General features: G+C 35.2%; 2 protein-coding genes across 2 annotated transcripts; one reads left to right on the top strand and one right to left on the bottom strand.

The window, feature by feature from the left end:
- The first annotated feature begins 7341 nt into the window (after positions 1 to 7341).
- LOC113692124 (histone-lysine N-methyltransferase ASHR3-like) lies at positions 7342 to 16745 on the top strand. Its single transcript, XM_027210487.2, has 11 exons — positions 7342 to 7785; positions 9112 to 9258; positions 9905 to 10072; positions 11389 to 11415; positions 11527 to 11644; positions 11793 to 11889; positions 13299 to 13392; positions 13507 to 13585; positions 14883 to 15054; positions 15664 to 15744; positions 16305 to 16745. The coding sequence occupies exons 1-11, from the start codon at positions 7417 to 7419 to the stop codon at positions 16462 to 16464; spliced, it is 1512 nt and encodes a 503-aa protein (XP_027066288.2). The 5' UTR covers positions 7342 to 7416; the 3' UTR covers positions 16465 to 16745.
- Positions 16746 to 22649: 5904 nt separating this feature from the next.
- LOC113691471 (gamma-glutamyl peptidase 5-like) lies at positions 22650 to 23907 on the bottom strand. Its single transcript, XM_027209613.2, has 4 exons — positions 23536 to 23907; positions 23245 to 23406; positions 22992 to 23159; positions 22650 to 22873 (listed from the first exon to the last, which is right to left on the bottom strand). The coding sequence occupies exons 1-4, from the start codon at positions 23857 to 23859 to the stop codon at positions 22775 to 22777; spliced, it is 753 nt and encodes a 250-aa protein (XP_027065414.1). The 5' UTR covers positions 23860 to 23907; the 3' UTR covers positions 22650 to 22774.
- Positions 23908 to 25084: the final 1177 nt, after the last annotated feature.

Raw genomic sequence — 25084 nt, 5'->3', positions numbered from 1 at the left:
TCAATAGCATCTTTTATTAGAATTATGATTATAGATATATAATTATACTAAAATTCGCCCATTTAGATTTTTATTTTTCATAATTTTTGTAGGAAAATATACTCAAAGAAAATGGGGATGAGAACCATGTCTTCAGAGAAGTGACCATTTGAATCAATACAATAGAGTGACAAATTTTTTTTTATTTGATTTTAGAGCATGAAGACTCATCGAGACTGCAGAATAATAGTGCCATGCAGCACGAATTGATTCCTGTTGATGAAAAAAAAAAAAAGAAGAAATAGGGAGTATAATTATGCAATTGATGTTCAAATAAGCTAAGATTCAGATTCCCACCAACAACATTTGACGTTCGCAATTGGCGTTCGCACTTCAACAGTTGAAGTGCCGCTATTCTCTTTGACTGCCTCTGGGGTGCCGCTGGGATCTTTGCCATTCTCCTCCAATTTCCACTCAAAAAGCCCTTTCAGTATCCAATCCACCAAGGCTTGTGTCCAGTTCTTTGCCATATGCTTTGAATAATTCCTTGTATTAACTTCTCTTCTTGTTATATCAGGATTCAAGAATCACCCTGCAGGTATGAACAGCCAAAGAGAGGGGGGGGGGGGGCAGGATTCTGTAGACAAATGATAATTAGAGTAATTAATTTGTGGAAGAGGTAAATGAAGTAGGTAAAAATCTATTGTTTGGCTATATGTTTTGCAGCATGCCCTATTCAATCTCTACTTTTTTTCTGCAACAAATATATGTTTCCCAAAATCTGTCGCAGATACAACTAAAACATTGGAATTGAAGAGAAACTCAATCCACAGCATCAATCACTTTTTTTTTTTAACACCAATGGTAGATAAGTATGGTACAGCTAAAATTCATGGTAGTAGTAAATAAGTTAATATTAGGACTGTAAATCGAAGCAAACAACTTGTTACTTGACTTGAACTTACCTCGATTCAGACTCGTTCAAGTTTGTTTGTTTAGATATCAATCCAAACCTGAACATGATTTCAAACTTGAAAATATTAATGAACTAATCACGATTTTTACGTTGTCCACTTCGATATGTTCAGAAACATATAAGGTAAGTAAATTTCACAAAAATATACATAGTTTCTTTTCTTCCAGTATGTATATTACTTATCTTATAAAATAACAAACATATAATCCTCTTGTCTCTTGAATAGAAATAAAAGTAAATCTTATATACACTGACAATGTATACACTATCATCGTTGGATTCATAACATGTATACAAAAGTTGAATTTCAAATTCAAATTTTGCATAGCTATCATTCATCTAACACTGACAGTATATACATTTTCAATGTAAGAAAGATTAATCCTAGACATAATTGATTTTAATCACATCCCTAATTCATTATAATAGATTTCTTCAATAGGTATATTTGACTTTAATCACATCCGTAATTCTTTGTAATAGATTTCTTGAATATCATATAGCAAAAATTAAGGGAAAAAAAGTAATAAATTTGGGTGAAAATCACTATATAATACGACATAAAATTTCAAGTTAAGCCAAGTTTTGATTGTATATGCTTGAGCTCGATACTTTAACAAGTCAAGCCAAGCTTTTGGTGAACATACGTTCGAAATTTCACCAACCTCCATCAATTTCTTGCAAAAAATTATAAACACAAGTCAAGTTCAAACATTCCTTCTAATATCCAAACCAATTCTAAACATACTTTTATCCGACTCGTTAAGCCTCATTTTCAGCCTTAGTTAATATTGCACAGAGTTCACTGTTGAAACCCCTCTATCAATGCAAAGTTCACAGCCTTAGTTAATATTGCACAGAGTTCACTGTTGAAACCCCTTTATCAATGCAAAGTTCTTGATTTGTGAAAGGATGAGTGCTGTAGATAACTCATCCAAATGATCATAAGGGCGGTAGGCATATTTTTGGCCGTCTTATTATGTGAACTTGCTGCAAAACATGGTATTACAGATTGAAAGTCTAACTCATTTACTTTACTTAGCCTCTTGGACTAAGTTTGTAGGCTGTCAATGGTCCGGATTTGAACCCGGACCCGAAAGTTTTTTCCAAGTATAGGTTAAAAATAATTATATTACCCGAATCTAAACCCGTACCTGTTTACTCTAATAAAAAGCGGGCCAGACATGAAATATAGGATTCTGACTCATATTCGATTCAGACCCGGACAATACATAAATATTTATTAAATATAAATATTTCTAAATATAATAAGAATTCTTTTAATTACCAAATTAACAAACCCTAAACTTACAATCCACCCACCTACACATCTCTCTCTCTCTTCTCTCTTGCTCCACCCGCACATCTCTCTCAGACCTTATTTTTGTTGGGCCTTATTTTTTCTGTAGATCCAGATCCGATCCAGGACCCGTTAGACCCTGTTCCAGGACCCTAAGCACAAGACCCGTTTGGTAAACAGGTTGGGTTAGGAACTAGTACATTATAACAGGTTCAGGTCTGAAATTTTCAATTTTGGCCCAACTCAACTCGTTGACAGGTCTATAAGTTTGAAAGCTTGCATTCTAGTGGACTAAAATTGCTACAATGATGTAAACTGGCCCAATACAATTGTAAATCCTAAGACATTAAGAACTCATGTGGAATGCTATTTTTTCGGAGTTTAGTGATTTGATATATGTGAAATAATTAATTGATTGAAAAATATATTTACGAAAAACTTAAAAATTTTGGAATGAAAAATTGCAATCCAAACAAGACCTTAATATTTTTGTTGAAGTGGCATTGGTTTTATTGTGGGAAGAATTTTTTTCACAGATTAGTTGGTAAACAGAAAAAATTAGGGAAGCAGCCAAGTTTCCCACTTTGGTCTCTTTCAAAATGGTCACGAGGCTCCTTCTAAAAGTAGTTTGGAACATACTTTTTAAACTCGACCCGACCGATAGTAAAATCGATCAGTTGGGTGGCTCGAACATCAAGCCGAGCTGAGTCTTTAATTTGACTAGATGAAGAATTGATTTAGTTAAACCCAATAAAACTCATTTGACTCGGTGGTTCAACCAGGAACTTGCACTAGTTTTTCAATTCATCCATTTTTTTGTCCAATTATGGGTCTTTGTTTTTTAGACAAAGTATATATATGCTTTTGATAAGATTTGCATATTGGATCTTCATTTAAATATACATAGGATTTTATCACTTTCTTAGTTTTTGTTTGATAACTAAAATTTTTTTAATAAACTTGTTTACTTTTTTATTATGCAATTCATCATTTTAACTTTCAAATTGACAATTTTTTAGTTGTTAGAAAACTATTTTGTTTTAAAACAAAAATAAAATAATAAAAATAATGCTATATTTTTTAAAATAAGTGACACGTTTTTGTTTTATATTTGACTATATTATTTATTTATGTAAAACCATGATAAATTGAAATTAAATGTTCTATTAATATCTATATATATTCATTATATATCTTTTTAAGTACAATAATTAATATCTAAAAGTACTTTATTAGATGTTTTATGTGTATTAAGATTACTATTTATATTTACAAACATTAAATTAATACTTAATGATTCAACCAATGACCCATCGACCGTCTTTCTGCCAGGTCGGGTTTAATAACTATTGGAATAAATCTAATTTTCATTATGAAATTTCCTACGCCAAACCATGTTGTCATCCTTAGAGACACATAACGTAAGTTAATAAGTCTCATGGGAGGGCTCCGGATTAGGGATGGCAATGGGGCGGGGGTGGGGCGGGGGTTCCTTCCCCCATCCCCCGTCCCATTGTCAAATAACTCCTCCCGTCCCCCGCCCCATTCCCCATCCCTTGCCCCCCGTCCCCCGCCCCGTCCCCGCCCCCGCCCCATTTCCCCTGTGGTCCCTCGCGGTTCTCCGCGAGAAACGAAATTAATTTATCATAAAATGTTCATTTACAATAATTTACTGAATTTTTTATTAGGTTGCGCTTGATTGGCCCTCTATGTATATTTGACTTTTCAATTACCAACCCATCTCCTGACCGAAATATATCATTTAGAGTTATTTCAGCATTATACATAAATCCATGGCTATCTTTTTTTTTATATATATAATACTAAAATCTTAAACCATTTAATTGCCGTAAAACGAGTATTAGTACATAAGATGCCAGATATTCATATCCAAAACCACAGCATAGCTTTACAATAACATAGAACTTTTCCCATTAAGTAATAGCATTCACAGGTCTCTTAAACTAATTAGCTAAAGATGCCCCCCACCATAATAAGTTATATTCATGGCTATCTAAAAGGATTGAACAACTTAGACATTTATGCACACAAAAGCCTAGTACATGAAGCAAAAAAAATTAGAAGCAAGCCTATACGAAAAGCAAAACTCTCCTCGTATGTCCAAGCATTTTTTAGAACTAACAGGAGAGAAGAAGAATTCCCAAACACTAATTAAAAATACCTTGAACAGTTAGGGATTTTGTTACTTTTATATATTTATATATATATATATATATTTTTTTTATGCGGAGGACGAGGTGAGGGATGGGGTGGGTGTATGTTGCCCCATCCCCCACCCCGTTTTAAGGCGGGGGTAAATATTTTGCCCCCAGCCCGCCCCATCTCCCGCCTCATTTGTACCCCCGCGGGGCGGGTGCCGCCCCCATTGTCATCCCTACTCCGGATCAGGGATACCGGCCTCCTTCGACAAATGACGCCACAGATGGACTTGATCTGATCAGCTTAGCATGTCCATTGTTGATGGGAAGATGTGATATCAAATATGATGGTGATCCTGAATCCAGCTCAGCCAATCCAGGGCCTTAAAATGTACAACGTAATTGATGCGATCCAATCCAATGATCTCACTAGGCGGTCCACCCCTCAAAAATTTTCCTTTTCTCATTTTAATGGTTTATTTATTTTTTTGGCCTTTTTATAAGACAAATTTCTCTAATACAATGTCAGGTGTGTTTTTAATTACTTTACAGTTTAACTTTTAAGAAATATCCCTTTATTCTAAATTTAATGTTGAAACTGTTTATTTGCTTGAATCTAAAGAACTACTATCGGAGAAGTACCTTAACTCTACTCAGGAAATCTAGCAGTGATTTAAGATAGATAGGGATGAATAAAGCAGCTATGATATTTGCAATTGCAACTCACAAATCAAGCTTTAGCATATGGTATTTATCTGTTTTGGAAAACTGTGCACATACTATAGACAATGCATGTCATGGTGCCAAACATATTTTCACTGATGAGAGTTGTGGACAATGTCTATACTCTAATTTTTTTTTTGAGGGAAATAAAATTCTTTATCAGACAGATGGGATTTAGTAGTAGCAACATTTTTCTATCAATAATTTGATTTTATTATTCTTTTTTTGTCAAAACAACAATTTGATTTTGTTTGATTTGGTCATCAATATTTGGAGTTTGAGCTACATAATTCGATACAAATAAACGGAACTTTTAGCCATGACGTACGACACAAATACTTGAAAATTGATGGGAAATTGAGCAAAAAGTGAGGATGTTTCTTTTTCCTGGAAGCAACCCACAACCGGATACCTATAGAACCTCAAATTCCTATTAAAATAGAGTTGGCATCCAAGCCTACGTCTGCTTTGGATTTTGGAAACGCCACTGTATAAATAGGTGTTACCATATGATTTCCGTTTCTACGTAGCAGAAATCATTCTTTGTTCTTCTTTTCCGTACCATTTATTTTGCTTACATTAAATATGGCTAAAATAGCAAATAGAAGATTGCCCCGCGAGTCCGATGATCATCAAAATTCAGACAGCGACAGGAGATGGGAGCATAGTATGATTACTATCGACGTCCTGGGTTGTGACAGCCAAGACATCCCAGCTGACGATAACGGTAAAGTGAACCAATATTCACCGCAAACTCCTGAGCTAGTCGTTGCAGTTTGTGGTTGCTGGCTCCTCCTCGTTTTTTATTGTGTAATCATCTGTCTAACAGTTCTTTACGTTGAAGACGGTAAAGATAATTATGTTAACAATCTTGAAGTTCCTAGTTTTGAAATTCACTCTGCCTCCATGTCTAATTTTATTGTCACCAATGCTCAAATCAATGCCAATTGGAACGTTTCTCTCCTTGCCGCAAACCCCTCGAGAAACCTGGCATTCAACTACGGGTTCATGCAGGTTTATCTTGCACACAATGGAAGAATTTTTTCATCGACAATGGTGAAGCCTTTTCGCGAAGCGCCCGGGAGGGAGAGGATGCTGGAGGTGGCTTTTCCAACGTTTTCTGTTGATGGATGGGTAGCCGATTCCATAATGGATGATAGAGGGTCGAAACAAACCTTTGTAATCAACGTAGGTATATGGGGTTCTCTTAGCGTTGAGGATAAATCATCTAAAGGGGAAAACAAGAAGCAATGGACAAAGACCATCAACTTGTCTTGTGAAGATATAAGGCTTCGGTTTTGGAGTGCTGATACAGCCTCAATGGTATCACAATCTCCGGCAGAATGCACAATTCTTTCAGTTTAGTCGTCGACTGACCTCCTGGGAGGGATTTTCTATCTGTTATAGAATTAGGGTTAGGAAATAGGTTTTTTTTTTTTTTTTTTTTAAAAATATTAAGTTTACATTTAACAATGGATATATTATCTAGTTGAAGTTTGTTTGCTTGTCGAGTTTCACTAGTTTGTTTGGCAGAGTATTTGTCGTCTATTCATGCATGAAACGATCGATTTTAGCAAGTGATTTGATCTCTTTGTGCGAATTTAATCTCTTTTAGTTGTACTTTAAATCTCATAATTGGTTGTGATTGTTTGAAGGATTCCTTGAAGAAGTAAAAAGACAAACAATTTTATGCAGGAAAAAAAAAAGTGCAGTTTGATCAATTGAAAATTGACGGTGACGGAACTACAGTATTATCCAATCAGACGAGTACACTACGCACCGATATAAAATTAGAAAAAGTCATTTATAATAGTAAAACAGTATTATTCAATCAGACGAGTATACTACGCACCGATATAAAATTAGAAAAAGTCATTTATAATAGTAAAATAATGAAAAGTAAAATTTAGATTTTTGACTTTCCATCCAACTTTATAACTTTAAGTCAGTAGTAGTGGTTGTCAAAGGCTGCTGGTTTCATGCATATACATTCAAGAATCCGAAATAATATGCACTAGTTTTGTAGTATAAATAAAAGTACAAATAAAAGTAGTATTCCTTCTGGAAGTTCTGTACAATTCCTTTTCCCCCCAAAAAGGAAGTAACAAAAATTCATCTTTCCCGCCCAAAACTCCCACAACAGTGTCTCCTCTACCAAAACCCCTACCCCCCGCCCCCCTCCGCCCTACCCACCCCACCCATCCCACCTTACCGCCTAAGCTAAATTCCGAAATCTCTCTCCACTGCCAAGATAACCCATTTTTTTCTACCCGGAAACAATGCCTGATTTAGACCCACCATCCATATTTTCCTCACCAGCTTTACTACCCATTGTTCCCAGCTCCAATCCCATTAAATCCATCACGAATGGAGCTGAGAATCTCCTCAATTTGAAAATCCTGAACCCCAATTCCCTGTGGGAAGTCAGCAAGAAGAAGGGCGAGGTAAGAGAGCAGGGAGAGTTGGAAAATCCTAGCAATGGAAGTGGCAGCGATGGGATTAGTGCTATGAGGATCTGCTCAGGTGCTGAAATGGGTGGGAATAAGAGCTTGATAGAGCATGTGAAAGATTGGGTTCAGAGGAGGATTGATTCTGGGGCTTCTGAGCATAGATGCTACTTGCCCTTTCTTGTTCATGCTCCAAGAATGGTAATTGCTCTTTAAATTTGGTTAATTTTTGTAGCAGTTTTTAGTTTGGAAGTATTCTTGGTGGTACTTTGTGGTATTGATCGAAAGGGATGACTTTATTAATTGTTTGCGCAACGCTTTTCGAAATGTTAGTTAAATAGTTGCTAAATCTCGAGACTTTTGACGTTATTGTTCTATGTGAGCTGAGTTGAAGGGTTATATTGTCAGTGAGTTTGTTTCTCACTTTTTTGGTTCTCGAAATAAAAGGGTTTTGTTATCTGGGAGAGTGGGTGTGGCATATTCTGGTTACTTGTTTGAAGTGTTAAGTTGAAATTATGAGCAATGTCGTCATATGTAACTGACTTTATAAACCAGATTGCGGTGATGTACAGTGACAGCTAAGTCTTGAATCTGGCTTCATGGTGCCTGGTCCTGAGTTGGAATTCAGATAAAACACATGGAAATTCTGTCTTCCATGTTTTGTAACTGACATGCTAGCTCCATAAGTTCATGCTTGTCGAGGGATGAATTGCAAATAGAGGTTGACAACATAAATTTTTTTAGCTGCATGGTCTTCCCTTTTAAAAGAGTTTCTTGTTTGTGGTGTATAATTGTTCCTTGCCTTTATCCGAATTGGATGAATCAGTTTCTTTCCCCACCTTATGTACTGAGCACCTTTGATTTGCCTCAACGCTTTTTGGTTGAGATTACAAGAATAAACTTCTATTGATTGATTGCTGCAGTGAAAGTAGTTATCTTGGCTCTTTGCTGATGAAGTTTCCATCGTGGAAGTTCCACAAAACATTAACTCAATTTTGACAATTATTGAGGATGACTATTCTGGAAAAAAGAAATGTAAGGGAAACTTTGATGGTATTTTTTCTCTCTCTCACATTTTTTTCCACTTCATAAAATATCCCAACCATGCTCAAGCACTTCCTAGAAAAAATTACAGGTATCTAGATTGCCGTTGTCGAGAGAGAATATAAACTCAAGGCTTCAACTTGGAATGGTGACTTTATGCTGATGTGGAATACGGTAGCATAACAATTAACCTACTCTGATCTGAATGTTTTTTCAAGAAGGTTGCATAACATATGGTATACAGGCAGATTTAAGTCTCATCAAGCAGCATAGAGGAACTAAGATTACTTTCATTTGTCTTGAAATTCTCATCCTGTCACTAGCATTAGATTCAGTATTGTATAAACTGCAATCAAGAATCTCGGTTTCTGTGATCATTTCCTAGTTTGGCAATACCATAGATGGCTATTATTTGTATTTTTTTTCCAGTAAACAATTTATTGTTCTGGATAAATTTAGTATTTTCCTGATCATTCGTCTCAGGTTGAATGTCGTGTTTGCAAAAGCTGTGTGTTCCCGGAGGAGGAGATATTATGCTCTGTTCGTAGTTGTCAGGAGGTATATCATTTAAAGTGTGCCATAGAAAGGCTTCGGTTCTCATCCTTAAAACCATTCAAGTGCCCTCAGCATGTAAGTTTCTCCTTCAGCTGAAGCTTCTATAATTGGAATGCTTTTGTGACTGTTACCAGTCCTGTTTATGCTCGTTGTCTATTGCTGATTACTCATTCCTATTTCCCCAATATTTGAAGTTGCTCATTGATATGTTTTTCTCAGTTAAATTGATCTCTTCCATTCCACTGGACTTCATATAAAGCATCTTCATGCTCCAGTTTCTTATTCTTGTTTGACAAAAACCTAGTCATGGAATTCAAGCTTTAGCTAGTTTTGCTCTGGATCTTTGATGTCATTTCCCAATGTTGCATCTTTTGTGGGATGAAAGATGCTATAAGCATGGTCATAAACTTTTGCAGTGTGTAGAGTGATTGGATTTTAGTAGTAATTGCATAGAGTCCTGAGAAAGGATGGACATTGATTATGAATTGACATAAGATGTTTCCATGTTTTAGTACTTCATGGAGTTCTTTGCTGAAATCTCCCTGTTAACTTTTTCTGTAGTTTCAAACAGGATTGGTATCTTGTTATAGTTTCATATAATTGTCATGTCTGCTTTTACAGCAATGAACTCCCTCTTTGAGAAGATAAGTTTTCTTTCTCTTTGTTTAAGTTATTGATGCTGCAGCATTGGTTATATTTTTGCCATTCTTCGCTGGAATAGGCTTGTTTCCTATGCAAAGATAAAATCCACTTGTTACGCTGTACAAGATGTCATATGGCTTCACACCTGAAGTGTGCGGCATTTCCAAAGGATATAATCTATCATCCTAGTCAAGAGGGTCAAATGATTTGTTGGAGACATCCTAATGATTGGCACAGTGACAGCGAGGTCAATTCTTCCTTCTTCAATATGGTTTCCCTTTTCTTGTATTCTCCATCTGTTGCCTGGTGTCATTTCTTAGTCTGTTGTGGTCTATTTACTAGAGTGAAATGCAACTTGCAAGGTGCCACCTTCTATGTAACATGAAGTCATTATGTAAATCTCTGATTCGCAGGAAAAAATTGAAGACCTTCAGAAATTTCTTTTGAGTCACTGTCTTTGATCTTCAGCAGTAATGGCTGTAATTTTGAAAGCATTTATATTTAACACCGTGGAAGCTCTAAAATAACCATGAGGGAGCCAAAATGGATCTTTCCTTCTGTGTGATTACCCTTGGGTGTTATTTATATGACAGAAATATATAGAACATGCATCTAGGTGTCCAATCTAAAATTTGACAAGATAAAAGTATTCTTGCTTTCATTACTGATGGGAAAGATGGTCGTAAATAAAAAGAGAGGTTGTTGTAAAGGGCATATCATCATCTGAAGAAGGTTTAAACCGAATAAATGTCCTCTTGGCATGCCCATGTTGGAAGTTAGCTGGAAAACCAAAAAATTTGTTGGAACCTGGGTCCAGTCATTTCCAAGAATGTGGCAGCTATGTAGGTATATCAATGGAAAATTTCCTATCTGGATGAGGAGAGAAAGAAATGATTCTTGGTTAAACTTAATTGTCATAAAGGTACTTTTTTGATGTTTGTTCATGTACAGATGTTTGAGTGACGATGAGAAAATTCACTTCATTTACATTTCTTTACTAATACTGCATGCTCACTTTTGTATTCATTTGTTTCTTGGACGGTGAAAAGGAATTTTTTCCTTTTTCATAGGAACTAGACAGTGCACTCATTGCAAGCTGTTGCTTGTAAGATTTTGAGGCTCATGTCTTGGACAACATTTTTGCCCCTTGACTCAAGGAAAAAAAATCGATTCTCGGTCTTCCTGTATTTTAACAGACAGGTTGATCTTTTAGTCATCTTTCTTTTCTCTACTTTTTTTTTTTTAATGATTTTCCCCCTTTTAGCAATTTCTTTCAAAATTTTGCCAGAACAATTTATCATACTTTCTGGGTGAGGCACTTCTGCATCTAACTGGATGTATGTTGAGATGTTGCTTCCTTTGTACAGTTTCCTATTCATTACAACTTCTTTTTACCATTTAACAAGCAAATTTCTGGTTTTCACATTGAAATGGACTATGCCATCAAAATTATTTATCCTTTTTTGCTAACTTTTGCAGAATTTATGTTTCTGTTATAGCTTGATTCTTATTTTTGATGGATTAGGCTGGCTGACTGGACTTACGTATCTTTTTTATAAACAGCAAAGAGTTCCAGCGAATAACATGGAGGTTAGACTTTTAGATTATCTTTCTTTGTTGTTCATCAAATGAGAACAACTTCAGGGAATGTTTTAATAATATAGATCATCTAATACGTTATTTTGCCTTTAAACATGTCAGGAGGTATTCTGTCAATTACCTATACCATACCGTGAAGAGGAGTTCAAGATTGACATAAGTTGGAAAGATACGATAGAGCATAAATTGGAGCCACCCTCTTATGTCCACATCAGGCGAAGTATCCTATGCATGCAAAGATTTTGTTGTTGCTTGGCTAATGAACTTTTTACAGTTGAGTGTTTTGGCCATTTTGGCTGTGCTGTTGATGAAAGAGATTTGTGTTTCTCTTTTGTACTAATCCTGGTTGTATGAACTTAACTAAGTAGATATGTACCTTGTTAAGAAAAAGAGAGACAATGCTGATGTTGACATCGGATGCACGAATTGCTGTTCTACTGAGTGTGCCGAGGATTGTGTCTGTAGGTACTGTATTTTCTCAGCTGATTGCATTTGGTTTCAATTTGACTCCAAATATGAGTTATCTAGCATCATAAAGTAGTTATGAATTGATAGTATGAGCTGTAAAATGCTACCTTGTCTTCAGTCAAAAGCAACTTTGTGTTCTATGATATAACTACAATGCTCCTGTGTGTCTGTGTCTACTTGCTGGCAAAATCTAGGATAGAATATGATCAACAAAGTCAACTGGATTTCTTGGAGATCATCTCGAGTTGGCTAGGTTAAGCTGAACTAGACATCTTAACTGAAAAATTACTAGACTTGGCAACCTATTTGAAATTGAAGTGAATTTAAAACATAACTAGCATCAATGTTCTCAGGGCTAAGCCTCACTTAAGACCAACTAGTCAAGCAAATTGAGCTTTAACATTATTGGTGTATCATTTGAAACATACTTTGGCAGGTTCTTAAGGCACAACGATATATTTGTATAAGTTTCATGCAGAGTAGGAGACTGTTTTCCAATTGCACATACGATTTGACTCTCTTTTGGCAAGAAAGGATCTAGCACAGAATATGTGAAGGATATGTTCATAGCAAAGATGACTAGGAAAGCAGAAAAAGGAAAATTGATAAGAAAATGTACTTCATTGTGCTTATCTTGGACTTAACTTATATGGTTTCAGATGCTTTATAAAGCCAGCAGTGATGCTATAATATGACTTTGGTATTTTAAAATTTCATTTATCTGGTGAAAATTTCGATCTGGCTTGATCATCTTAGAGAAATACTAGCAGGTCTTCAAGTGAAATATGCTTTGAAATTCATTGTCAGCAATAGATATCTCTGAAAGCATTAGTGTATTGTGTCTAGGACAGAAATCATGTTTTTGAAAATCCTCAATATTTTGTTGTGTGCCTGATTTTGTTAGATTATGAGCCCCTAAATACATAATACCTATTACCGGTGAGTAATTTTTGGAAACAAATTGCATGAAGATTATGTACCAGAAAGACCTGAGGGTCATCTTAGAAGAAAAAATTAATTAAAGGGCAACTTCAGGAGGTCAAATCCTTTTCCAATTTCAAAATGCAATAATTTGCTGCCATAAAATGTTGGATTACCCAAAACTTCTTAGAAACACATGAATGAGGGTAGTAGTTTGCCTAATTTATATAGCATGAACTCCTTAAAATAGAACTGATGGATCAAATTATGATCATTTATAAAATGGCAACAGAAGTTCATTTCAATTGGTCTAGTTGACCTTTTCTGGATTTATCGATGTAGTGTGTGAACTACTGATCATACCAATGCTCCTCATGAGCAGTTGTCTTACTTAATAGACACACTTTTAAATAACGTATCTGTTTTAGTTTCTACATTCTGGCATGTGCCTGATATGTTAATTCCATAAACTTGCAACGCAACAGGGTTCAGTCCATCAGCTGCTCAAAGGCTTGTCGTTGTTCTGATATGTGCACCAACAGGCCATTCAGAAAAGAGAAAAAGATCAGTATTGTCAAGGTGAAATTTATCTTTTGACTCTTGATGCACTTATATTACTTCCTTAACAGCTCAATTGTGTTTTCTTGTTTCAACTCTTCTCCAATTAATACAATATTTGTTGTTCCATGTTAGACTGCACTTTGTGGTTGGGGTGTTGTAGCTGCTGAAGCAATTAACAAAGATGACTTTATAATTGAATATGTTGGGGAAGGTAATTTGCTTGGTTTTTTGAGTACCGAAGCTTTCTAAACTGCTATCTTCATCACGATTCTTCTATCTCTTTCTAGGAAAAAGGCTAGTTGACTGACAAATAATGTTGTAAGTTTTTAGAGTAATTATGGTACCAATCTCTCCTTCGGTGTCTATGTCATCTTCATTATACCTTAAGGTAGACTTCTGCTGTCCTTCTTAAGGCTTCTTAGACTTGTGCATCTTAAAGCTGTAGAATTTTGTAGCTAAGCATATTCTTTTGTACCATAATCCTTTATAGTTCTGAAAGTAGTGCTATTAAAATGTCTATCATCTTATCTGCTGCCTCATTTTCCGAGGATAATTTGTTTCGCTTAGTGCATCTGGCTGTTTCCGAATAATGTTGACTTCCCAGAAGAAAAAGACATAATGATCCTACCTCAGAACTTGGTAGTCATTGGCCTGTTAACATTTGAGCATTGATAGAATTTGAGAAGGCATGAACATTTTAACTAGTCAAGCCGCAGAAGCTATGTGCTAGCAGCTGAACATTCTCACTAGTCCTCCAAAATTGGAATGGTTGCAAAGTATCAATATCTATTGAACTCTATCTACAAAAGATATTTGTCTAGATAAAAACCATGGTGGCTTGACTGTTTATGAGGAGATGAACAGAAGAAGCCCAGATGAAGAATACTTGGTGTAAAGATCCTAAGGTCCCTCCCATTGGTGAAATAAGAAAGATGAGTGGTGCGAGATCCCCCAGTACTTGTATAGACTTAGTTGCCAGATGTTGATCCTGGCTAACCATACAGAAACAGTTTCTAGGAACCCTATTTTGTACCCTAACTAGAGTGTCAAATGCACACTGGCAACTCTCACCCTTAACTTTTGAAATTCCACACTGGGCTGAAATTGGCCCTTTATCTTCAGGCAAATATTTCAGAGAATTGGCCCTCGAACATTCAGGCAAAAAGGAGGTAGGTGTAGCTTTCCAAGGGTCCTCACTAAATGAGTTTAACATTCTTCACAGGGAATTCCATTTGTTTCTCTGTAATATAACTCCAGACAAAAGAACTGCAGCATTCTACATAATACAATAGCAAGCAGTACTAGCCTTCCTCTTTTTAATGGTATTTGAGTTGTAATGTAGCTACTAATGGTTTATCATATTGCAAACATACTTATGCTTTTGAAAGTGCAGAACAGTTGGTATTTTATTTTTCTATGACTGTCCACAGAACTTTGAATCCTCATCTAGACTATCAGGAAGATTCGCATATCATTTCTAAAATTGATACACATTTAACATGTTACAGTTATAAATGATGCTTTATGCGAGCAAAGACTATGGGAGATGAAGTTCAAAGAAGTCAAGAACTTCTACATGTGTGAAATTCGGAAGGACTTTACAATTGATGCAACATTTAAGGGAAATTCTTCTCGTTTTCTGAACCATAGCTGCAATCCAAATTGTAAATTAGAAAAATGGTAAGTGAAATGAACTTCTAATTTTTTTGGTTATACTTTTCAGATTATTCATATTGATCGTTTTCAGATGCTACGAGTTTGTAAGTTGATCTAAATCACCTAATTATTTTGTATTAATTTTACTCTTTCTAAGAAAACACAATGAGCCTTTTTAGGTTGTCTGACAATGGGAATCTAACGGCTTGCTTATCCTTGTAGTCAGTTTACTTGCCTCTCACAATTTTTAGCTTGTTTAGTTGGACATATGCTGGAAAATTTGATAGTCTTATAATTGCGAGGAACCAAGCTTGAAGCAAAAAGATGAACACAGTTGGAACCTTTTGTGTCCATTATACTCTCCGTTGAAACAATGGCTGAAATGCTTGGGATCTAACATTTATTAACCATTTTCTGTGTCAAGTATTAAATCAAGTGCTTCGATGAAATGACAGCACCCTTTTTGGGAATTAAGTCATATGGTGCTGGACCCGATGATCCTATGGACATTTTGTTGATTAACCTGATTCTCATCACTAAAAGTGCAGTGAAGAACTCTTTTTGGTCTTTATACGGAAATTGTCTTATTATGATGTGTGTGTGCTGACTTTAAAATTGATGCATTTGCTGAAGGCAGGTTGAAGGGGAGACTCGTGTTGGTGTCTTTGCTTCTCGAACTATTGAAGTTGGAGAACCGCTTACCTATGATTATCGGTATGACTTCGTTGGTATGATTATATTTTTGATTTTGTCTGTTAAGGAAAATCTTCAAAGGCCGCTGATTTGGCTATTAATAAAATTGGCTGATGCAAAAATTGCTACTACTGCTCCTAACATAGAGAAAATTGATATGGAGGGTATGCCTCAATGAGACAGATATTGGATATAGCTGGAATCTGGAGTTTTCCGTTTACCAGGGACTTCTCCTTGCTGTTTAACTCAGTTTGGGGATGAGTCTTAATGCAGTTTCTTTACCCAATTTGCAGGGAATTTCATTTACTTAAAAAGTCCTTTCATTTTGTGTTACTCAATTTGCAGTGAGACTTTCTTCTGCAATTACTAGTTCTCCTTTCAATTTAATTTACACTCTAGTCTAGTGCTCTACACCATCTCAAATAAAGCATCTTCAAGAAAAGGTTTTGCTAGTTGGTGCAAGTGTCAGGGCTAATTCCCTGTAGCCATTCTTTGGTAGGAATGATTTTATCTTGGAGAATCAGCTAACCACTTATGCTCTGCTGCTTAGCATTGTAAAAACTTATGCATATGCTTCTCAGATTCATACAATTCGGGCCAGAGGTTAGGTGCCACTGTGGAGCTTCAAACTGCCAAGGCTATCTGGGGACCAAAAAAAAGATTTGCAAAGTGGACTTTTGCTGGGGTTCCAAACGCAAGAGAACAGCCACGTCTTGTTTAGCCATCGTAAAGTATGATTAACACTGCCCATTTCCCTATAGGGCCACTATTGGTGTATGTATATCTTTGTCATCATATTGTTCAGTTAAACGAAGAAAATACAATTCTTTTCCACTAAATCTCAACATTCCACAACCTTATTTATGTTGTGGGATGCGCCATTTTCTTTTGCTTTTTCAACGCAACGCCCCTGGTGGATCTGCTCATTGTAACAGTGATTTATTTGCTAGTCCCACTTTAGAAAGATTCACAGACGATACATAAAATAGTGAAGCTTTGTTCTTTTAGAAATTCTTTGAAAAGCCTTTGACGCTCTCTGATAGCAACATTACGTGCAGTTAAACTTTTTTTTTTTCTTTGAATCAAGAGGATCTTTGATATGTTCTATCTTTTTTCCAATACATGATCAAAATCAAATCCATCGAGTGGACAACTTTTTAACCAGTGGTTTCTTTTAGACCAGCCTGGGAACAAAACAACTTATACGATACTTTTCTGACTAAAATCTTCAAGTTGCCAGTTTTACAAAGTGGCTAAAAATAAACACTGGAGTCACCACATCTGCGCTCTCGAGGTCTGTGTCTCGCATGAAAAATATGCACACACCGTTCGCTCGGTTATCAAAATTCACAAGGATAAGTATAGATGTCTAGCACCGTTCGGTTGTACGTGTATGTGTGTGTGAGTTTTTCTAATGGGTGGGCAATAGACATTGGACACTTGTGTTAACACATCTAAATTCTATTACGTGTATATACACTAGTGATTATTATTTTTCCTTGCATTTACACATTTTTCTAATTAATTTTAACTTTCCAAAAATTAACTCCTAAAGTACATTTTAATGGTGCCCCCTACCTATGTTGGGATTCAAGTACTTGTGAATCATTAAAGATTTTTAGAGAGTCCATCAAAAAATCCAATATATAAATCAGGAATTCAACTTTAATAAAAAAAACTTAACATATTAAGTTTCGAACCCTTACTTATATAAGCGCTCTTTCTCCATCTCTCGAATCAAACCAATGTGAGACATAATTCTTTACTTATGAATCTAACAAATATCCCGTTTATCCCTCACATTAAAACCCAAATTTATAAGTTTTTCTCCGAATCCACTTTAAAATTCAATGCAAACCCACTTTAATACTTAAGATCACATTTTCTTCTAATCATAGACTTACTTTTCTTCAACATCCAAATTGAATTCTAGACCCCTGTCAACTCTTGCCTCTTTGATCTAACACCAATTAGACTCCCTGTCAAACCTGCAGTGCACTTGGTCTAATACCAACCAAACTCCTTAGCATTTCGATTCACCGTCAAAAAGAGAATTTTCTCTTGTTCAACTCTAAAAAAAAATTCGCTTGCCCATCAGTAGCCTAGTTTCGCAATATGAAACTCCTAACTCTTTATCAAATCCATGGCGCACCTAATCCAATACTAACCAAATTCCTTAGCATTTCGATTCACCACAAAGAAGAAAATTTTCACCCGTCCAACTCTAAAAATAATTTACTTGCCCATGAATAATCCAGTCTCGCAACTTGAAACTCTAATACTACTTGTTGGGATCCAAATACTTGTGAACAATCCACTTGCAACCAAATTCTGACACCACTTGTTAGGGAGAAACACTTTTATTAGAGAACTCATCAAAGAATTCAATATATAAATCAAGAACTCAACTCTGACCAAAAAACTTAAACTATTATGTTTTGAACCCTTGTTTACATATTAAGTGCTTTTTCTCCATCTCTCGAACTAATGTGAAACATAATCGTTTATTCAAAAATCTAACAACCTATGAGATGGAAACTATACATATACATATACATATATAGATTGCACATACCTAAATTCTAACAAGTAATGGGTGTGTGTGAGAGAGTTTTTTTAATGAACAATTGGTACTTGTTAACATATCTAAATTCTATGATGTTTATACAAACACAAACAATTATTGTTTTCCTTTGCATTTATATATATATATATATATATATTTTCTAATTTACTTTTCCAAAAATTAAGTCCTGAAGTGTATTTCAGCACCCCTTGTTTGGGATCCAAGTTTTTGGCAAGTTTGTCAGCTACAAGTTTTTTAAAAACTTTATCTACAGTAACTTTAAAAATTTTATCAAAAATTTTAAATTATATACTTCAAAATATTCAAAAATCTATACATGCACACGTATCTAAAACCGCGGTCAAAAAGTCAGCATCGGGCACGGCCCAATTAACCATTACAATCAACTGCTTGAGGCCCCAGTCAATTTCCACTTGACAGCTGGACAACGTTAATCCTAAATTTTTGTTCCTTTCCTCTTGAACATCTAATTCCAGTCCTTAAACAATTTAACTTACCAAATCCGGATTGCAATTAGGATACAAATTAACTACAGTATTATTTAAAGCCCTTTTTACCCTCAAGCATAATTGACCGTTTACCAGACTAACTTATTCATTACAATTAGATTACTAATAATACCAGCAAATTGAGCTCAGCATGGCAGCTTCTTCAACTTCAAGTCAACCATCACTGCCTATAGTTTTCCATGACAACGACCATCACGAACAAGATGGCCATGCATGGAAGCGAAACCTTCCTGTGGGAATAACGTTCCGACCAAATCCTCGAGAACTCATACGTTATTATCTTGCTGTTAGACATTCTGGCCATGAAATTTATCCAGCTGGTATCATTGGTGAAGCAGACTTTTCTGCACATCATCCCGAAGAACTTGCCCCCACGGTACATTAATTCTTAGTTGCTCTGTTAATTGATAGTTTTTATTCCATATTTTTCCTACTTACTTGAATTATGTGTGTTGAGTGTGTGTGTGTGTGTGTCTATACATACATACATACATATATATATATATATATATATATATATATATATATATATATATATATATATATATATATATCAGGCTCTGATGTCACTCTGAATTGAATTATATTTTTTCTTCCCCAAAAATTAACCATAAACTTTTGCTAGCTCATAATTGAATTTTGAAAACTATAATCTCATAGAATTGCAACATTTCCAAGAGACATAGTGATATTGAAAATTGTATTTTCTCGTATATATGAATAATGTAAAGATGGATTATGTCAAATTTGAGAAATTTATATCCTATTACTAAGAGAGTCATATATAGTAAGAAATTTTTTTTTTTGGGTGAATAGGGAAAATTTTGCTAATACCATGTTCTTGTCATCTTGCAGGCAGATGATAATGAACAAGAACTGGTGCTTTCTGTGGTGTATTTCAATCAAAAATCAAGGAGAGAATGATTCAACATCCTAGCCAGTACCGTATCCAAAGCACAAAAAGGATGAATTCCCATGGAGAGATTCATAATTAATTTCTTCCTGTTTCCAACAGTGACTATATATGTAGTTGAAGAATGTTAATTTGTTCAGTTGTTGTTGTCTTTCTGATGTTAAGTATTAATTTACTTATCATCAAGTTAATTTGTAGTAAATCCAAGTTAGCACGTGATATTTAATTAGGCTAGCTAGCTAATTAATTAATTAGTTCTCTTTCCAGCAAATGTTGTCACTAGGGGTGTACGCGAGCCAAGCTACTCGCGAGCTACTCGCGAGTAGCTTGGTCAACGACTTGGCTCGAACTTGGGTTGACCGAGTTCGAGCCGAGTTTCGAGTAGCTCGAATGAAAATCGAGTCGAGTTTCGAGTCAAAAATCCCCGATTCGAGGCTCGTCGAGCTACTCGTCGAGCCGGGGTTATTTAAATAATATATTTATAATTTAAATAATATATGTATTATAATTATAAAATGACCATTATAGGTATAAGTTATATGGAATTTACAAAATACCCTTTGTTATCGAGCCTTATCGAGTCGAGTTTCGAGCTTAGAGCGAGTACATCGAGTCGAGTTTCGAGTATCAATTTTTTCGACTCGATCGAGCTCGAGCCTAGGGATATGTGAGTCGAGTCGAGCTCGAGTACTCGAGCTCTACTCGGCTCGATTACATCTGTAGTTATCACGGTAGAAAATTTTCTTTTAAGCAAGAAAATGCAAATCATCTCTTCCGAATCAAAATCCACAACCAATGAAATTTGCAACATGCCAAAGCTATTGACGCCAAAAAAATTTTATTTTCTAAGTCTTTACTCATTTTAGTTTTCTAGGTAATAACGTGTCAATTCTTTCTCTGCCTCTATAATATTGTTAGTGGATTTCTTAGTTCATTTGGCTTGGTTAATGTTATCCAAACAGCAGTTGGTGCTTAACCAGTAATGGCCCGTAATAATTTTCTCTAGTAAAATTTTGGTTCCTAAACTATTGGCAAGAAATATATATATATCCAATTTGAAGCAGATTTAAGACATCGCATGAATTTTTTTCACAGACATAATTCAGTCACATGCAGTCATGTATCGATTGAAATGAATTTAAAAATAAAGAAGCAAAATAATAGCTAACTTCAAACAATAAGATCTCAGGTGCTAACTAATTAATTAGTTAAGAAAAATTTGTTAAATTACAAAATTGAAATCAAGCAATCAATTCATGATCAAGAACCCACTATCTTTGTCTATCCCTACCACCCCAAGCCAAAAAACCTAACATTCAATTTTTGTATATAGTTCTACAAAAAAAAAAAAAAATTCTATTTCTTGATTAATTAGTTACTCACGTGCCATTACGTGTGTTATTGTTATTCTTCAAACTTAGCCATTATTTAAAAAAAAAAAATTAATTTAACAAACACGTGACTGATTGCGTTAGTAATTGAAAAACATTTGCCAATTGTCTTAATCTTTTTCAAATTAGAAAATTTGGGGATCAGATTTGTTTTTGTCAAAACTCTAAGGACTAAAATTGTACTAAGTGCTAAATATTGAGAATAAGATTTGTTTTTGTTGATACTTTAGGGACTAAAACCATATAGACACCAAATATTGAGAACCAAAACGGCTTTCCTTTTCTGTACAGAATTTGATGTTTAATTAATAAGACAAAGTTCTTTTGCCCGAGATATTGTGCTTGTCAAAGAATATGATTCCTCTCTTCTCATGCAAGGTACAAACGTTGCATTTCGTCGGCCATATCGATGGGAATTAGGATAAACTTAACTAGTGGCTAAAGCTGGACATGCTGGGAATCAAGATCCACAAATGCAGGTTGTTCTCCCTGCCATGGAGCTGCCCATTCCCTGTTTGCGCCACTAGGTGGTGGCTAAGATTCAATCACTTCTACCCCTAAGAAAATGTTCCATTAGATATCAGAGGCACAAAAATCTTTTGCAACAATCCACAGGGCTAAATTTCAATTGTCAGTTCACAGAATCAAGTATTTAATAGCTTGGACTTTAATTTCAAAATCAATTAGTAGTGAGTGAAGTTGCCTATAATCTTATTGCATAGTCCAGAGAATCATAGGTTGAGTGACTATTCTGTTTAATATCGAGTATATAGAAAAGATAATTTCATTAAAACAAATCTGCACTACTGGCAGAAAATATATCAAACAAATATGACATAGATACATATAGATTTGAAATCAATAGATATAACAGATCTAAGAAAATAATACAAAGAAAGATAACATTGATTGTTCTATATATCTTCCATCTGAATGAATCACTGTACTCCTATACATCAGTGCATGTCTGCTAATAATCAAATCTAATTAAAACTGATTCAAGGCCAAAGAGAAATTTAGATTTGACAATAATTGAGAAATTGTATATTTGAGAAACTAGATTCTAAATTTACAAAATCTCAAATTTCATGAAGATAAAAACCTAAAAAACTCTCATAAGGGAAAACTTAAAAGAGAATAAAACTCTCATTAGAACAACTTAGAGAAAAGGAACTCTCACTAGGAGTTTTGAGAAGAGAAGAATCTCTCATTAGAATTCTAAGAGAGGATTTATTCAAATAAGAGAAACTAAAAACTATAAAGAGTACTTCCTCCCATGGAGAAAGATCAGATTTGGTCTCTCTCCCATAGGAAAGATGAAGAAGATCTTGTCTGAAAGAGTTCTACAGAAAAGGGAGAGAAAAGAGATGTCTCTATTGTTAACTACGTTGAGTCTTGAAAACAATCCATGTTATTCAATTTGTCGAGCCAATTAAATTTCATTCCTCGGCCTTGAATTTAATTGCGGCAAAATATCATGAATGATGAAGTTTAGAGGATTAGAGAAACTGAGTTAAAATACGCGCTTATAACATCAAAGGAAGCACATTATCTATGCATTCGACTTGGTTCCACCGTTCTTCAATTAGGTACTGTGATACAAGATTTTGTTGTGCCAGGAATAAAAATTACATTCCACTCTCGAAAAATTCTATCTGCCTTTGAGAAAGCGTTGGCAGATTTTTTCCCAGTACTTCCTATCTGGATCCGCCATCAATAACTGTGTCTTCACATCTTCACCAAACCCTCTCTGTATAAATTTTGATAAGAAGAATTTTCATAAGAATGCTAAATACTTGTGTAACAAAGTACAAAAAATGATGTTACACTGACTGAGAAATAAAAAACTTTGGGTGATCGATTTCTACCTCTATACAGTCATTAGACAGCAGACGATCGATTAAATTGTTGAGAATATCTTTGGTATACTCTGGATGCCCTTGGATTCCCAGAATGTGGTTCCCAAATGCAAACATCTCCACTCGAGTTTTATCGGAACATGCAATTACTTCAGCCCCAACAGGGACATCCCACACCTGTCAATTTCATGAAATGTGACAAAAAAACACGCACAAATCCACACACAGAGGCACCTACGGATACAGAGAGAGAGAGAGAGACCTCATCTTGATGGCACTCAATGATTGAAAGGGTTGGTGGGATTTCATCTAACTCAAGGAAGTTACAAGGCAAGAATTCCTTTAGGATTCTAATTTTTCTAACTCCAATATCCCATCCAGTGTAGGCTTTCCCAACTTTTCCTCCCAGTGCTCTGCACAAGACCTATAACACGAACGACAGAATGAGTTAAATCATGCTCCAAGCTCCAAAGCATGATACGTGATACATATACACGAAGAATGATCTTGAAGTAATGAAAACATAACGATGAACGATTTTAGAATTACTTACTTGGTGGCCAAAGCATATACCAAGAACTTTCTTCTGCATGGCAAAAAGAGTTTGCAAGAGTAAGCAAAGCTTGAGAATCCAATGCTCATTGCCATAAGCATCATAAGGGCTTCCACTGACAACAAATGCTTCATAATTTTCAAGCTCATCCATTTCTGGAAAATGCCCCTCGACGACGCGAAATAAGTCCCATCTCTCCCCTTCATCGCCTAATGCATCAACAAAAACATTGAAATATCCTCCGTAAAGTTTCTTCACATAGTCTGAGTCCGTTGCTGCAAGTAGTAAAGCATACCTTTTTCCTCCCTCCATCTGCATTCTCATAACACTTTCAGTATAAAACTCAGAACTCTTCTGTTTGTGTATGTGTGCCTTTTTATGGCTTTGGTGTGAACTATGGGAAATCTGAAGCGGACAGTGATCCATTTAAAGGAAGGAGCAAGAATAAAGCATCGGGTTCCGACTAGTGTACTACGTGAATATTCACACAGTAAAATGATATGAAAAAAACATATAACAACGTTTTTGTAATAGTATATAACATGTGAAAGATGAGCAATAAGAAAGAGTGCAGGTCTGGTGATGGGTGACACGGTTTCTTCTGAATCTATCTACTTATATTTTAAGCACGAGTTGGAGTCAAATATATGGGCAAAGTAAAATATTATGGATGATAAGAATGGTAACTGTTATGTTAATATTCTATCAATTTTGTTCGTTTCAAAAGTTAAGACAATTTTGTCAACATTTAATGTGCAATCCTAGATAGCCAGCTGCCATACAATAACAAGAATATGCATACAACTTAGCCAACTTAATTTTTTTATTTATGTGGGATCTACAAGATTTTAATTAGGGTAAATTATATTTTACCCCCCTGTGGTTTACCATTTTTTTACATAACCCCCCTATGGTTTCAAAAGCTATACATAACCCCCTCATGGTTTGGATTAAAGTGTCAAAGTAACGGAAATAGTCCCTCGTAACGGAACTTCTAAAAATGTCGAAATTACCCTTATAAATACATGACACATTAACCCCCTATGATTTTTATATTTTACCATATAACCCCCTTATGGTTTAATACTTTACCATATAACCCCCTTATGATTTTCAAAATATACACATAACCCCCCTTGGTTAATACATAAATTTCATCCTCACATAAGGGTATTTTTGACATTTTAGATGACGCCGTTACGAGTGACTATTTTCGTTACTTTGACACTTTAATCCAAACCATAAGGGGGTTATGTATAGCTTTTGAAACCATAGAGGGGTTATGTAAAAAAACGCTAAACCACAAGGGGGTAAAGTGAAATTTGCCCTTTTAATTAAAGATCTACAGTAGAGAGTGTAGAGGCGAATCGTTGCTTAGTCAAAAGTTTTGTACTCTATTTCTAGATTACAAAAAGCAAAAAAAAAAAAAAGAAAAGAAAGACAGAAAGATAGTAACATGAGAAGGTAAGTGCCCTTTCCATTATTCCTGCAAGGGCGAATATGGAATGGACAATGCACATATACTATAGCCACGTAGGAGGGTCACGTA

Source organism: Coffea arabica, chromosome 6c, assembly GCF_036785885.1.
Source record: "Coffea arabica cultivar ET-39 chromosome 6c, Coffea Arabica ET-39 HiFi, whole genome shotgun sequence".
NCBI classification, from domain to species: domain Eukaryota; kingdom Viridiplantae; phylum Streptophyta; class Magnoliopsida; order Gentianales; family Rubiaceae; genus Coffea; species Coffea arabica.
The sequence above is the reverse complement of the archived record's forward strand: the minus strand, read 5'-3'. Positions and strand labels throughout refer to the sequence as shown.